The following is a 16,485-nucleotide window of genomic DNA, read 5'->3' as shown; positions in this document are numbered from 1 at the left end:
AGAGGCCAAGTGAAGACTTCTGGTTACGCTACTGCTAGGAGAGAGGTCTTCCCTCCCAACTCTGATGCTGCTTATGCTTCATCTGCATGGTCACAAAAATCACACTGGCACTGGGCTGGGTGACACAGAGGCTACTAGGGTGGGGAAAATACCCCTGCATCTGCCACAATTCCTCACTCTTTCATTTTCTCCATAAATTGTGTGTGAACCATTCTTTTCATCTCTGCCTACAATTTGCTCTCTTTCTAGGACAGATACAAGTCTTTGCAAGCTACAGTCTCTGACCTAGAGAGACACAGAGCTGTGTACAGTTCTTCAATTTCCCTCCTTCCATTGTATTCCTGCCCAAACCCTCCTATGTTTCTTTCAGATCATCTACACAGCCTTAGAGTAAATCATCAACCCCACTACCCTGTGAGTTATAGATGGAACATCTTCAACATAGCAGTTAACTAAGGAGCAAGATCTAAGAAAAATATTGTCTAAGGTGCCAGGATGCACTGATGTTAAGCAAACCCTTTGGAAACATACTGCCAAATTGTTTTCAAAATGTCAAATTATTTTTTTTACTAGAGCTGAGTCTATTAACTCTTATGATGATGTCTGTCCAACAGGAAGTTGAATCAAGTATGTCTTGCTCCCTGGTGTATAACATAATATGACATCTCAGTCCCTGGTAGGAGGTAAGGGGTGACTGCAAGCTGGCACCTGGAAATGAGGGTATGTGACAGGAACACAGACCCCTTGCGAAGGTCAAGGGAGCTCAGTTAGGGCAGAGTCCTCTTCAGACAACAATACAGGATTGAAGCGCGACACATGTAGATAAGGTGGTAAGTCTGAATACAATTAAAATCAGTGGAAGAAAGATTTTATAATGCCATATAAATTTTAGTATTTGAATGTATGCCATAAACATAAATAAAGTTTGAAAATCCAAGTATAGAAGGACATAGAAAGAAAGGAATCAAAAACAATGGGAAAAGTTATTGATTCAATGCATTAAAGATAAGAATGAAAGAAGAGAGAAAGCTTAATGATGGAGCGACATTTTGAAGTAATGAGAGATGTTTAGGAAGCTCTCAAAGCTGATCTGTATCCTTGCAATAAGAAGTAAAGTCATCTGTTGATAAAAATAATGAGTAACATTTGCTTACCTTGGACCAGGGACTGTGCTAAGTGGTTTACGTATGTTAGCTTGTTATTTCTCTGCAACGATTCCATAGAGAAGGGACTATTACTATCCCAGTTTAACAAGTGAGGAAACTGAAGCTCAAAGAAGTTGCATAATGGACCCAGGGTCAAAGTGACAGGAAAGGAAGAACAGGTCTCTAACCGGGTGGGATGCGATGGGTAGAGAATGGGGTTGGCTTAGTTCAACTACATTATGAATGTTATTGGGGGGGATGGTGGCAAAGCTGAAAAAAGGGAACATGAAATGGAAACTTCCTCCAGCAAGAAAATAAATGCAGACATAAGACTGGTAAGTGTAGAGAGAGTTGTCCTGAATGGGAATTACCGTGGAGACAAGCCGTGGATACTTGGCCCTGATCCAATGAAGGGCAGAACTCATGTGTGAAAACAAAAGCCAACTACACAAAGCAGTGACTTGAAAGGGTCTGGATTCAAATTCTGTTTCTCCGTTCTGCTGGCAGATTTATTTTCCTTTCAAATGCTCCTGTGCTGTCAGCACGTGGGAGGGACAGCCTGACTGAAAAGGTAGGAGGAAAGTAGCTACAGGGAGGTTCTTGGTCCAGTATAAAGGGCTGTAATCACTCTCAGCAGACAGGGGACAGAATGGCATTCGACACTTGGCAGGAAAATTCAGGAGGTGCCAGCTTCCTGCCTGCTGGCTGCGTGGAGTGGGGCCAGGGGTGTTGCGGGTCTGCTGGGGAAGGGCTCCATTTGACAGTGAGGTCAGAGCGAACACAACAGCTCCTTCTTGGTGAAGAATGCCCGGCAACTTCCGGTGCCGCTGCAGCTGCGTGGGACTCACTCACCCTGAACCGTCAGAGCCAGATATTATTTTCTACTCTCTCTTGTCAGATACTGACTCCCACGCAGGAAAAAGGAAGCACCTTTTGTCAGATGCTGCGGCCACTTCCTCTGCAGAATGCTCCAGCCAATCTTTCGCTTCGTAGAATGAGGGGGCCGACCCGGCTGCCGGACTGTGCGCGCTGGGCCTCTGGGTCTCGCCTCCTTCTCGGTCTCGGTCCGTCTTCCTTTGTGGGTCGCTGAGGACTTTCTCTGATACAGATCTGGACCCTTGAGCCGGACCTGGCGGGGGCCCCACCCGCCGCTCAGCCCCCTCGGGGGTTCCTCTCTCGCCTCCCCGCCCACTCTTTGCACACTGCTTCATGTCCCTCAGTCAGTCCGCCTGTCTGTTCCTCTCCATAGCTCGGTCAAGGAGTGTTATGACCGGCGAGCAGATGGCGGCTTTTCACCAGTCGTCCACTCCCAACCCGCTGGAAAGGCCTATCAAGATGGGCTGGCTGAAGAAACAGAGGTCCATCGTGAAAAACTGGCAGCAGAGGTACTTCGTGCTGAGGGCGCAGCAGCTTTACTACTACAAGGACGAAGAAGACGTGAAGCCACAGGTACTGGCCAGGCTGTCTGTCCCCATTACCAATTCTCTCTCTCTCTCTCTCTCTCTCCCCCTCCCTCGCTCCAGGCACACAGGAAGTGTCCCTGGAGCCCACCTAGATGACATATAAACTCACAGGGGCCTTCTTATTAGGATTAGACACACATCCATCTGCAAGGAGGTTGCTCTCTCCTTTTCGCTATTTTCTAGATATAGAACCTGAGCTGCAAAGATGACAGTGTGATCCTTCTTCAGGAAGCCCCAAGGTGAACACTGTGGAGCTTCCTAAGTGCAGCTCTAACCCAAGGCTGGCAACACGGCCTTGATGATGACTCTGAGTATATGAGAGCTCGGATAGAGTAGATTGGGGTTCAAGAAAAATGATTTGGGGCTTTCATGTATTTGTTCAATCAATATTTATTGAGCATCTGCTATGTGATACTGTTCTGGGTACTTTAAATAAACAAGTGAGTAAAGCAGATAAAAATCCCTGCCATGTAGAACTCAGAAGATGGAGGGAAAAGTAGAGAATAAACATAATAAATAAAGAAAGCTATGTGGATTGTTGGAAAATGACTAGTTCTATGAAGAAAAAATAGAATGGATTAAAGGGAGCCAAGTGTTTGAAGGAGATGTTACAATTTTTAAAAGAGCGGTCAGAATGAGTTCATGAGGAAGGAGACATCTGAGCAAAGACTAAGGAGAAGTAAATAATCAAGCAGATCTCTGGGGAAAGAGCACTTCAGACAGAGGGCACAGCCAGTGCAAAGGCCCTGAGGTGGCGCATATCTGATGTCCTTGGGGAATAGCAAGGAGGTCAGTGTGGGAGCAGCAGAGCTAAGGAATGAGAGAATCAGAGGGGATGAGGTCAGAGAAGTGGGGGTGATCGTGGGGTATTGGAGCACAGATTAGGCATTGAAAGGCATTGTAGGCCGCTGCGAGGACTTGGGTGTTTACACTGAGGTTGATGGAGAGTTCCCAGGAGAAAGGGAACATGTTTTGACTTATGTTGTAAAAAAGATGGCTCTGACTATTATGTTCAAAAATAGACGTAGGGCCTGAGGAAGGAGGCACAAAGGTAATTCAGGTGAGAGGTTATGATGTTTGAAATCTCAGTAGAACTTGTGTGCTGAAGGAGAATGATTAGATTTCTCATGTACTTTGAAAAGAAAGCAAACAGGATTTCCCGATGTAGATGGGGCTATAGAGGGCTTTGGTCCTAAAGATTGGGCCTAAGTCTTTTCTCTTTTCACCGTTGATTCCTCATGGCCATTGTGGTGCATGAGAGTGAAAGGGATTGCTATTACCAATTACTCTGGGATCCCAGGTGTAAACTCTTGTGTCGGAGCAACCAGGAAAACTAGTTACTCTATCTAGCGCTCATGTCTCTGGAGAAGTAAGAGAGAGCTTGGCCAGAAGTAACTGATTAGGGAAGACAGACTCTAGAACCTTCTAGAGCCAGAAATAAAGCCCCAAGAAGGATGAGGATATTGAGGGTGCATGGCAGGGTATGTAAGAAAGGTGATAGCCATTTTGGAAGAGGAATATTATCTTTTAAGAGCAGACTTGAGGATCTGTGATGCATCAGCAGCACCTGGTTAAACAGGCCTTTTACTTGAGAGCTATTAGTGTCTGTCACTGCAGAGGCTGCAGAAGGGCCAGAGACCCCGCTACAGACTGAGTTCTTAGTGTCCTGTGCATGGTAGTCGGACTCCCTTCTCTTTACAAACAACTCAGACCCTTTCAGAGCAATTACAGGCTCAGATGATAGTGACTGGTGCATTAATAGCTGATGCAGGAAGTCTTCCCATCTGCATAGAGTGAGGGAGATGGCAACAATGTGTGCGCCTTCCTGAAGCCGAAAGGACAGTTCGGTGGCGTTCACTCTCACAAGGTGTGGAGGGTGAGAGGCACATTGTTTCCAAGCTGGTGTTCTTTTCTTGGCTCTACTACCATCTGGCCATGTAATTATTTATTTAATTTTTCTGGACTCTTTCTTTTTTTGTAAAATGAAACAATCTTAACTGGTTTTCATTTATCACAGGATCAAATGATATGAAGCATGTGTAAAAAACTGTTTTGCAAAAGCATAAACTGAAGTCAAAGTGTAAAATAAATTATTGAGAGTCTTAGCCTTCTCTCCTTTACTTCTAGAGAAGGAAACCCAAAGTCCTCTCAGGATTACTTTAGCCTAGGATAATTAGGTAAAGCTGCTTCTAAGATAATAAGTATGGTTTATTACGTAGGAAAATAATACATCAGATCAATAGGTCGAGATCAATAAGTCAAATGAGAACAGCCCATAAATTGATAGCTGAAAAAAGCATTTACTAAAATCCAATACTCATTTCAGATATAAAAAAGTTTTTTAAAAACGCTTTTAAGAATAAAATGAATTTCGTAGAAAGAATATTTTTTTTTATGTGGATATGTATATTTTGACTACAAAAGCTATATGTGTGTGCATGGTAGGAAATTTGGAAGATGCAGAAAAGCACAGGTAGAAAATAAAAATTCTCCCATCAGCCAGAAATAGACACCTAAATCCTTACTTCTTCCAGTTTTTTCTATACATATGCATTTTATAAACTCATCTATCCTAAGTGCAAAATTACTAGAATAATATATTTTAATTAAAAAATTAACAATATGTCATGAATATGGCCCCTTATTATTAAATATTCTTCTATAATATAATTCTTAACAGTGGTAAAATAATCTATTATATGGACATTCTATAATTTAAGTTAAGCTGATGTTTCTATATTATTATTACAAACAAGAATTAAGAGGACATTTTTGTAGACTTTTCATATATCCACTATTATTTTATTAAGGTAAAGAAAAATCTATTAAAAATACTTTTATTATACTATTGTTTAACATTATTTTGGGACACTCAGATATTGCAAATATCTAGAAACAAAATGAAAGTTACAGACATAAGCTAAATTTTTGGATAAAAGTAAAGGTATATTTCTACACTATGTTTTACACCATTCCTGATTCTGGATAGATTAAAGACTTAAATGTGAAAAATGAGTTTATAAAAACGTTTGAAGAAAATGCAGTTATCTGCATGATATTTGGAAGACAGGTTTTTAAAGCACAGCAACAAAAACAGCACAAGAGAAAGACTAATCACGTAAATGAAAATGTCGTACCTTAAAAACAAAGAAAAAGCAAATAATAAACAGGAAAAATTGTTTATATACATGTGGTAAACAGATAGTCTTAATATTTAAAGTATTCTTTCAAATCTGCAAGAAGCAGCCCAGTAGAAAAATGAATAAATGACACAAATGGGCAATTTCCCAAAAAATGCGATAGACAAAAAGCATGTATAAAAAGTTCAGTCTCGGTAAAAATTAAAGACATGCAATGTCAGCTAATGAGATACCATTATCCCCTTATCAAATTGGCAAAGATTTTCTAGAAATTTCAGTGTCGGTAAGGACTAGGGAACAGGAATTCTCATGTGCAGCTGGTGGAAATGAAAATCTGTACCACCTTCCTGAAGGGTAATATGCCGCTTAAAAATGTGAACACTTTCACTCTGCGTTTCTAGTTTTAGGAATTTAATCTGAGTGGATGATTAACATTGATGTAGATAATTAAATTTACCTGTACATGTTTTTACCAGTGTTATTTATAATAGCAATGTAAAAACAACACCCAGTGGTAGAGCCTAAGTTATATCCGAGGCCTTTTATGAATCTATACAATAGAATAAATTAAGCCATTGATGCCCTAAATTAATGCTTTTTGAAATTGAAATATATTCATAATATAACTATTTTGTTTCCTTTTTTTAAAAAAAGCAATTTACAACAGATTTTCTGTTCTTTAGGAAAAAATTATGAATCTGTATTTATGGAAAAAGGCTTGGAAAGAAATACACAGAGTGTTAACTGTGATAATCTCTGAGTACTAGAGTTACATATAATTTTTAATTTTCTACTTTTTTGTTTACTTTCTAATATTTCTAAAATATAAATTCATTGTAAATTTAAAAAGAGCACACACACTGATCCCTGGAAAACTCAAAATAGGAGACACGCCCCAAATCTTAGAGCACTCAGATGAAAAAGGCCCTCAAGTATACTGATGATGTGTATGTCAGTGGGTGCAACCTTTCTTGAAAGCAATTCAACCAATTTTCCAAAGGCCACAAAAGATCATACCCTTAGTCCCAACTATTCTGGTTTTAAGAAACTTTCTAAAAGAAATACTAAGATATATGCAGTGCTATGTCAATGAGACATATTGGGTCTAGTGTCCAACAAAGGAGAACGATTACATAATTATGGAACTCTTGTGTATGTGCTTTCGAGAACCTTAGAGCTCAAAAGAAGGCAGTCTGCATTTTTTTCTCCAGGTTCTCAGAGAGGTCTGTCAAGCTCTCATAGCATAATGCTCTCTAATTCATGACCTGGTTTTATTTAACTCATTCCAAAAGGTTCTTTGTCAGGGAAGTTTTTTAAAACAGAATCTCAGCAGATTGCCTTTCAAGTCTGCTACAGTGACAGTTTTAGACAATCCTGGCCTATTTGTCTCCTTATCTCGTCACCTGCTTTCTGCGAAGTTTCTTATGTGGTTGTCTATCGGAGATGTGCTGGTAAATGTTGAACAAATGACTTTCTGGTCGGGGAGCTGATTTGGACGTAGAAATTGCCAATTTCTGTGGTATAAATACTCCCCCATGGCCGACTCAAGCTGCGAACATGACATCACTGAACATGGAGTTGAGATATGCAGTAGCACAATGTTATATAGTAGTTCTACCACACGGATAGATGTAAATAACCAACCATATGAACAGAAGTAATAGTAAAATATAGTAATTAAGAATTCTGAGTAGTATTACTTTTATTTTTAATATAAAATATTTAATTTTATATTAAGTCTATATAATTTAACTTTTAATAATGGCTGTGTTTAACAGTTAGCTCACAGAGTTCCCGAAAATGTAACAGTCATCTTGAGCCAATATTAGCAGGGGTTCTGGCACACCACCGTCATACCTCTCCCCCAGCATAATTGCTGCAGGACTTGTGGCCTCCAGAATTTTCATCTTTGTACAGAGTCTACCCTAACCAACTTGCCAAGTAGGCAACTTAGGCCCTCCCTTGACTGGGAAAATCCTTCTTCCCATCAAAGTCCCCACCCCTAATCCCACTAATGTCTCTTTTACTATTTCCTACTCTTCCTGTCTCCTCTATTCATTTATGATGTTCAAGGCTTTCGTGCTCAATATGAGGAAACAGCTTGCAATTGTCATTTATGCCTTCGTGTGATTAAGTTTAACTCTGATTATTGCTTCTTCCAGCAAGTTAATGGGACTTATGAGTAAAGCCTTCCTTTTAATTCTAGAATCCCACCAACCAAAGTTTGAATCATATCTTTCCTATTGATAGCTAGCTTTTGATCTTGGATCAGCTAATCAACCTCTCTGAACCTTACTTCCTCATCTCTCCAATGGGGAAAATATCAGTCCATCCCCCATAGAGCTTTTATGAAGATTAAATGTGATAATATATTCAGGGCATTGAGCAGAAAGCCTGGCACCTAGTAATTGCTCGATAAATGGTATTTATATATTTCGTATTTTATTTTTACTATTTTTAGATGAAATTATTTGGGGTATCAAATATTAGTTTAGAGAGGTACTTAAGAGAGGCAGGTACCTCTGAAATTATACTTCCTTTTCCTTCCTACCAGGCAGCGTTCTCCCCTAACTAAAAATAACACGACCTTTTATTCTGGTGCCACTCATGCAAAGTAGCCCAGTAGCACAATCTCAGCATCATTTTCTTCTGGGGACATTGGGAAAATTATAGAACCTTTCTGATTCCCAGTTTCCTCACTTGTCAATGGGCATAATGAAACCTTGCTTGGAGGATTGCTGGAAGAACTAAATGATTAATGCATTCAAGGCACTTAGCAAAGGGGAAGACTCCATCCCCTTGAATGGCTAGCTGTGGTTCAGTCCTCTGTGTCTCTTCTGGGATCCCAGCAGTTGGTATGGTCCACCCAGTCTCAATGTTGCCTTCACAAAGATCAGGTGTCTGCTTTGGCCAGGAAGTCGGGTTCTTGGAAAAGTAGGAAAAGGTAAGTATTGGTGAGGATGCCCTCTCAGCTCATTCTCCCGTCAGGACCTCGTTCTTTTCTCTCTAGGCACCTAGTTTGCTCTCAGACAGCTACCACTTAATTTTATAGAAGCCTGAAAAGCAGAAGGGTCCCCATTCAAAGCTAGCTTTTCATGTTCTTCTCCACTTATTCCCCTCCTGCATCCTATCATAATCTTGTTTGTCTTCCAATTTAATATTAGTTCATAGGTGATAAAATCACTGCTTATCTTACAGGCCTGACTTTTGATATTTCAGGGTTATATGTATCTACCAGGAAGTACTATCAAAGAGATTGCCACAAACCCAGAAGAAGCGGGGAAGTTTGTCTTTGAAGTCATTCCAGGTAGGTGACAAAAGATGGGACAGAGGTGTATTACATTCTCATTTTCCATCTGGATCCTAGAAGTCAAAGCTATATTCAGTGGATCTGTCAACAACTAATCAATCAACCAAGTAAGGGTGCATTGTAGTTTATATAGAGTTAATGAACCTGTACTAGTTCATTAACTAGCAAGTGAACTAAGTAGGTGCACATTCAGTTCAGCTATGTAAGCACTTCGTGAACATGGACTTGAAGTCATGTATTCCACTAGGCTTTGGGACACTGATCTGAAGACATCATCCCTGCTCACAGAAAGGAATTCAGTCTAGAAGGTTAGTGGGACATTAAAATTAACAGTTAAAATATAAATTGAACTATGTGAAACTGCCATTTCGGCAGTTGGGAAATTGTTGACAGTCAACATTCTCCTATGGTTCAATGTGACCTAATAAGAAATGACAGCTCTGACTTACTGAGTGCTTAGCACATGTCAGGTGCTGTAATTCACCTATTACACATGTTAGCAGCACATTAGAGGGTGTTTTTCCCAGTCAAGAGTTACTTTACCTTCTTCAAGTACATTTGGGGTAAGGGGAATTTGTCTCAGGAGAGTTCGTTTGTGTTTGTGTGAATCAGTCACACTGAGGCTGCTTCTCCCTGTCCCTTGCTCCTTTGTCAGCGGAACCAGGAACTCCAGGACTGCTGCTCCCATAGTGCAGCCAGGCTGTTGCCAACATAGCAGGGGAGACCACAAGTCCCCTGAGTGCCCCCTTTGCTTAACTCCCTCCTTACCACTCACCCAAGGCAGCTGTGTGCATAAGAAACTTGGTGAAGAAGGCAAGGCAGCAGAGAGGTTAGACACGCCCGGTTCGGAGTCACCCTGCCCAGGTCCAAATTCTGGCCCTGCCTCTTACTATTTGTGTAATTGTGATCACATTATTTAACTTCTCCCTGCCTCTATTTCTTTATCTGTAAAATGGGGGCAATGATGACGATAGTGAAGGTTAAATAAATATATATGAAATATTTCTCACAGTGCCTGATATACAGTTAGTACCATGTAAGTATCTGATATTTCGAAGAGAACTAGAGGAAATTATAATGTAGAAACCAGTCCTAAAACTGACTATGACTATTTATAGAAAACAAAGAAAAACGTTTTTTTAAAGTTTAGCTCTTTCCAGGTGGCCTCTCACGGCACCCCCTTGCTTTTTTAATCCAGCTCTCTTCCTCCTTAGAGGAAGAGCTTACTCTTTCAGTCTCCCCTCTCTAGGATAAACTCACCCCTTTTCCACAAGGCTTCCTCCACTCCTAGGATCCCTTACAGGCACAATTCATTGGATGCAACCATCCATGGTAACACATGTCCCAAAGCCTGAATTTTCAATCTGGGGTAGCCTTACTGAGAGCTCCAGCTGCAAATTCACCGTGGGCTTTGCACCAAATGTCTAGTACCCTTGAGAATTGCTGTGCTAAGATAGGATGAAGATCTGTCCTCTCATTATCACTCATACTTGCAGAAGTCTCCTGGGCTACTAGGGGAATTCTTGAACAGATTCACACACAGACACACACACGCACACACACACACACACACACAGATATATATACACACAAGTCCCATGAGGACAAACAATAATTCTAAAGCAATAGAACGATTTTCCTAAAGGTGCCATCATGCCTCCACCCGACCTAAAATGAGACAACTCTTTATGTTATGATGCAGAGAATTTTTAGTTCCCCTTTTTGTCATCCTCTTGTGCTAGATGATTCTCAGGGGCCAATGCTGGCACAAGAGACGGCGTTCCAAATCAGGGCCCTCTCTCTGTAATTACCGGTGTTAGTTGCACAAAGGCCACAGAAAAGGCTGTTATTGTAGTTATGTTTTTCTTTATTTGGGATAGGCAAAAATTTAGGGCAAGCTTGCCTCTTCCCATTTACTTCTAGCAGAATAACTGTCTCTTCTCCCACCCAAAGGGAGTCATCAAGGATAGGAGGGTTATTCCTTCTGTTGCATCTAAGGTCGTCGCCTTATTAGATGTTGTCATTCACTTATACAACAAATTTCTTGAGCACCTGCTGTGAGCCAGGCGCTACTGGAGGAACTGGGAATCCAGCAAAGAACAAAATAGCCTGCATGCAGCTTACATGGGAGGAGACTGACGACAAATTAAATAAATGAGTAGATGGTATAGTTTTATGATGGGATAAGTACTATGGAAAAAAAATAAGCAAAGAAAGAGAAAGTCTTGGGCGAGGTGACGGTGGTGGTTGATTTGTCATTCTAAATAGAGCAGGCAGAGTAAGTGACTTTTGAGTCACTTTTGTTGAGAAGGTGACCTTTGAGCAGAGATCCGAAGGAGCTGAAGATGAATAAGCTACATGCACGTCTGGAGGAAGCATTCCAGGAAGGGGAACAGCCAGCACAGCGTCTCTGAGCCTATTTCACGTGTTCAGGAAACAGCAAGGAGACCAGCGTGGCTGCCCTGGCGTGAAGACAGGAAAGAAGGCCGGGAGATTTGGTCTGCGGTGGACACGACTCTTACAGGCACTTACAGGCAATCGTAAAAAGTTTAGTTTTTGTACTAGAAGAATGAGAAGCCATCGGGAAGTTTTGAGCAGAGAAGTGACGTAATCGGACTTATGATTTAAAACTCTTTTGAGTTGAGATGAGAAGGAGCCTAGGACAATGGGGAGACCAGTGAGGAAGCTATTGCAATTATCTAAGTCAGAGATGGGAACAGTGACAGGGTGAGAAATAATCAATTTCTGGATACATTTTGAAGATAGAGAGGACTGCATTCGCAGAGGGATTGGATGTGGCAAAGAAAAGTCAAGGCGATCCAAGGTTTTCGCCTAAACAATGGCAAAGATGATTTTAAAGGATGAATTGGAAGGAGTTCCTTAGGCAATGAAAGAAAAGAAGGGAAGTTCCTTTCTGACAAGGAAACAGCCCAGTAGGTGACACATTTGTACAAACAGTGAAAGTCAGAGAAAATATGTGCCTGAGGGCAGAGTTGCTATTCGTGGGCTTTGTATTAATTCTAGGCAATTTCCCTGAAAGAGAGCCCATCCTAGCACTGTTATATGCCCAAACATTACTTTTTTTTTTGTAGGGCAACAAAAGATTTTAAAATTTCCTTTGGTTCTGGTTTCTTGAACCTGTCTGTATTAATATCACTGAACCTCACCTTCTTTACCCTCTGAGATGACCCAATTCTGAATACATTTTGTCAATGGATCATCAGATCTTCTGGCCCTAAGGGTCAGTCCATGGGAGCCCTGGCCACTCAGAAACATCTTAGGAACTGAATGTTTCTCAGTGAGGTTGCCATAGGGGATCGAAAGGATCTCCCAGGAATCAAGGTAAACTAAAAAGTCATGTTCCTGACAACGCAGTAGACTGGAGTGTAGTTGTGATGGGGAAAGACACCAGACAAATGTTGGCCAAGGTCAAATTTGAAGCAGTATAGGCTAGTGGAAACTCCTTCGGGAGAAAGGAGACCAATAGCTTCGCCCTGAGCTTGGCAATTAACTTACTGGGCACCGAGGAGCAGATCCCTTTGCATTTCTGGGTTTAGGTTCTATTATTTGTAGAGAGGAAATGATACTAGAGAGCCCATTCCATTTCAAAGGGATATTTTGATTCCTACAGAATTTTTTGTTGTTGTTGTTCTTCCCTGAGCATTTTTTACTTCCTATTCTACGTCTGGAAACACCCAGCCAGGGCTTCCAGGGGCAGACCTTTCTGATCAGAAGAGCTGATGACCTAATGATAGACAGATTCAGAATCAGCTGTCTCAAAGGGTGAAAGAAGGTGAGGCTTGGTGACGTTAAGATGGGTTCAAGAGACCAGGACCAATGGGAATTTGAAAGTCTTTTGTTTTCCTGTAAGAAAATATAGTTTTTGGCACAAACATGGTACTAGAACAGGCTTTCTTTGAGGGGAATGGCCGGACATTGAGAGAAAAATGGATTGATATCTACATAGACACTTTGAAATTTAATAGTACCCTGTGATTGAAAGGAATTGCTGTTATTTTCTTGTCCTTGCTAAGATCTGTGTTTGATGTTCTCCTCCTTCTCTTCTTCTCTCTCCCTATTTTTTTTTTTTTTTTTTTTTTTTTTTTTTTTTTTTTTTTTTTTATCATTTTGTCACTTTCTTTCATTCTTTATCTTGGTCTCCTCTTCCCCCCTACACTTCCTTGTCATTTCCTCTACCCTTTTGTCCATTCAAGAACACAAATGCAGGAAATACTACATATGTTTTTAAAGAGAAAATAGTAAAGAAAGTCCTAACAAACTTCATTTGTTCATCATGTATGTATCGAGAACCTATCGTTTGCAATATCCTGTGCAGGCAGGAGAGCAGTCATCCTGAACAAGAAGTACCGATTTCATGAGAAAGACACACATGTGTTTGTTTTCCCTCCTTCCTGAGTTGCTGTTCCCTTTCCCACCCCACGACTGAGTTCAAAGGTAGCTTAGAAAGTATCTATGATTAGCATGATGGACTGAAGTCGTCAAACTTGTATGAGCTGGTCTTGTCTCCTCTAATACTGAAACTGCCCTGTGAATTTCCTCTTCCGTTTTGGTAAGAAATGGCTTCTATTCTCCACAGGTGCAGCTCTCAACCCAAGTCATCCCAATTGTAGACCACTGTGGTCAGTGGTTTATCTACAGAATTAGAGCTTCGGCAAAAACAATAAGGGTGCACAGAGATTCAGTGCCACTGAGGACGAGTAGATAATCTGATAGGTTATTTAATTGAAGCAAGACAATGGTCGGATTTGGCCCCCATTTGCTTCCCCTTGCTCAAGCCCATTACCACTCTATGATCTTCATTAGTGTTACTTCTTCTTCCAGCCTCATGGGACCAGAGTCGCACGGGACAGGACTCTTACATCCTCATGGCCAGCTCCCAGGCAGAGATGGAGGAGTGGGTTAAATTCCTTAGGAGAGTCGCTGGCACGCCCTCTGGAGGTAAGGACCCCTGCAGGCTTTGCTGGGCAGAGGTCTGTAATATTTCAGAGATGGGGTGGAGGGCAGCTCCAGACATGATTTTTCCTCGAGCAGTTTTCAGAGGAGACCACCAGAGGACAACTCTGAGGCCATGCTCATTGCCAAGCCTCTAGCTTCCCTCGCTCAGTAATCTCAGCTGGTATCAGGAATCCACCTGTGAACCCAGGATCTGGGGCAGGGAGGCAGTTCTGTGGCCTGTGACCTGCCCAGTGGGGGCTACAAGAAAAGAAGTGACCTGGATGGAACAGCCAGACTCAAGAGCGTCCGCCCCAGCCATCTTGAACAGTGTCAACTGATTACAAAAAGAGTAGCATAGTTTCATTAACCACTTCTCATTTCCTCAACACAATATTTTTTATGATGCTAATCAGGCTGAGCCGAGGCTTTTATTTACTAAAGCTCTATTATGTGCTGTTTAGCCTGCATAAGCTTAGCTGCAGTCTTCCTTATTGCCCTGGATTGTGAGATTGTTGACATTTTCTGTTTTCCCTCGTCTAGTGCTTTAGGCTCTCTGCGTTGACAAGGGTGGTGGATGTTGCCTACCTATGCACCCGCTCTGAGTCAAAATACTGCCTATGCATTGTGATCAGCATCTGCGACCTATGTGGTGCTTGGCTCAGCCTTGCCACAGTGATCTGCTGCACTCTATTAAAATCCACATGGGGATTTCTCCCTCCCCGTACCCCAAGGCCACCACCCAGAGAAGCAAGTCAAGCACAAGTCCTGTAGGCAGGGGAAAGTCCAAGGGAAAAGAAAGAAGAGAGAAGCACTACTTATTTATTCAAGAAACAGAGTTTGGTTCTAATGTGGCATTTCAGATGTTTTTAAGCCTCTCATTAAACCCAAATCATAGATCTCGGGAGGAGAAGGCATTTGAAGACAACAGAGTTGAGTCTGAAGCCCCAGGGCAAATCAGACATGTATTCTTCCTGTTTGTAAGTCAGGAAACTTTGGTCCTGAAGAAGTAAATGATTTGTCCACGGGGTCCATCTGTCCAAGGGTGGGGGCAGGGCTCCTGCTTCTGTAGGCAGCCTGCTTCTGTCACAATGTGATTTCACTTGTAAGGTGCCTGGGTGTACTAGATCAGCAGGGCATGTCCCTTGAAACATTGGAAAGTCTCTGAGAATATTGCTGCTGCCTCATTGCAGCCCTTTGTGAAACTTTCTATGCCTTTTTCCACCCGGAACCTGTCTACTGCTCACGACTTTCACTACCATCATCCTGGTTGAGGTGACTACTATCTTGTCTGAATTATAATCTGTTTCCAACAGAGCAGCCAGTGCGAACCTGTTAAACCTGTCATCATATCAAGATCCTTTTCCACTCAACACTGTCTAATAGCTTCTTTTTTCTCTCAGAGGAAAAGTCAAAAGTCTTACGATGACTCGGAGTGCACGATCTACCCCTCCCATGACCTCTCTGATTTTGTTTTCCAGAACCCTCTTTCACGCTCATTTCACTCCAGCTTCCCCAGCCTCCTTGCTCTTCCCCAAACCCCCTACGCATGTTTCTGCCTCAGGGCCCTTGCACTTGCTCTTTCCTCTGTCTGGAATCCTCTTTCCCCAGGTAGCTGCACTGCTTGGTCTCTTGCTTTCCTCAGGTCTTTGCTCAAATGTCATGTCAGTGAGCTTGCCTCTGATCATTCCGTTTAACATTGAACCCTTTCCCCGCCCTGCTCCCAGCCCTCTCTATTCCTCTTTCCTGTCTTCATTTTTGTCCTTGGCACTTACTCCCTTCTAATAGGCTGAATATTTTACTCATTTGTTTTATTCAAAATTGGTCTCCCCTCACTAGAATGAAACTTTCATTCTACTTTGCAGAGATTTTTTCTCCCTCTGTTTTGTGCAGTGCTGTATCCCAGAATCTAAACAGTGCCTGGTATAGTAGTTGCTCAATTAATATTTATTAAATGAATGGGCAAAGGAATGGCCTCCTCTTCCCATAGCAGCACTGTGTGCTGCTCCCGTAGGCTCTCTACTTTGTTAAATGACTAGCAGGTTATCTGCGAAAATGTTCAGTAAATGGGTTGCTCCCTCTAAAATGATCTCCCTGCAAGCATTTTAACGGTGAGCTTTAGCGAAATTCTTTATGGTTCATACACCCCTTAAAGAATTTGATCAAAGCTGTGGATACTCTTCCCAGAAGAAAAAGTCCAGAAAAATACAATTTTATATTCAACTGCAGGATATTTTGAGAGCCCTGTAGTCCATCCGTATACCTCAGGTAACAAATCCCAACTTTAACTTTTAGAAGTCACTCTAGTGACAGTTCTGCAGAGCTAAAGCCTCTCCCAGCCCCAATCCCCTTTCTGGCTCCCTTTCTCCCTAATGGGAGAGATGGCCCACCTGGTTCCCACGGCACACCCAACTTCTTCCCCTTGGATCCTCCTGCCTCACAGCTGGCCCCAAACATTCCTCTCACCTTATCTG

General features: G+C 41.9%; 1 protein-coding gene across 1 annotated transcript in view; it reads left to right on the top strand.

The window, feature by feature from the left end:
* Positions 1-1,024: 1,024 nt before the first annotated feature.
* Positions 1,025-16,485, top strand: part of ARHGAP25 (Rho GTPase activating protein 25) — a 47,918-nt gene continuing 32,457 nt past the window's right edge. Inside the window, exons 1-3 of the mRNA XM_006909528.1 lie at positions 1,025-2,594; positions 8,968-9,055; positions 13,901-14,017. Coding sequence (XP_006909590.1) covers positions 2,355-2,594; positions 8,968-9,055; positions 13,901-14,017 — 445 coding nt within the window. The 5' untranslated portion in view covers positions 1,025-2,354. The remainder of the gene's footprint in view (positions 2,595-8,967; positions 9,056-13,900; positions 14,018-16,485) is intronic.

The sequence above is a fragment of the Pteropus alecto genome, unplaced genomic scaffold (assembly GCF_000325575.1).
Source record: "Pteropus alecto unplaced genomic scaffold, ASM32557v1 scaffold131, whole genome shotgun sequence".
NCBI lineage: Eukaryota > Metazoa > Chordata > Mammalia > Chiroptera > Pteropodidae > Pteropus > Pteropus alecto.
Note: the sequence above shows the minus strand (reverse complement) of the source record. Positions and strands in the feature narration are given on the sequence as shown.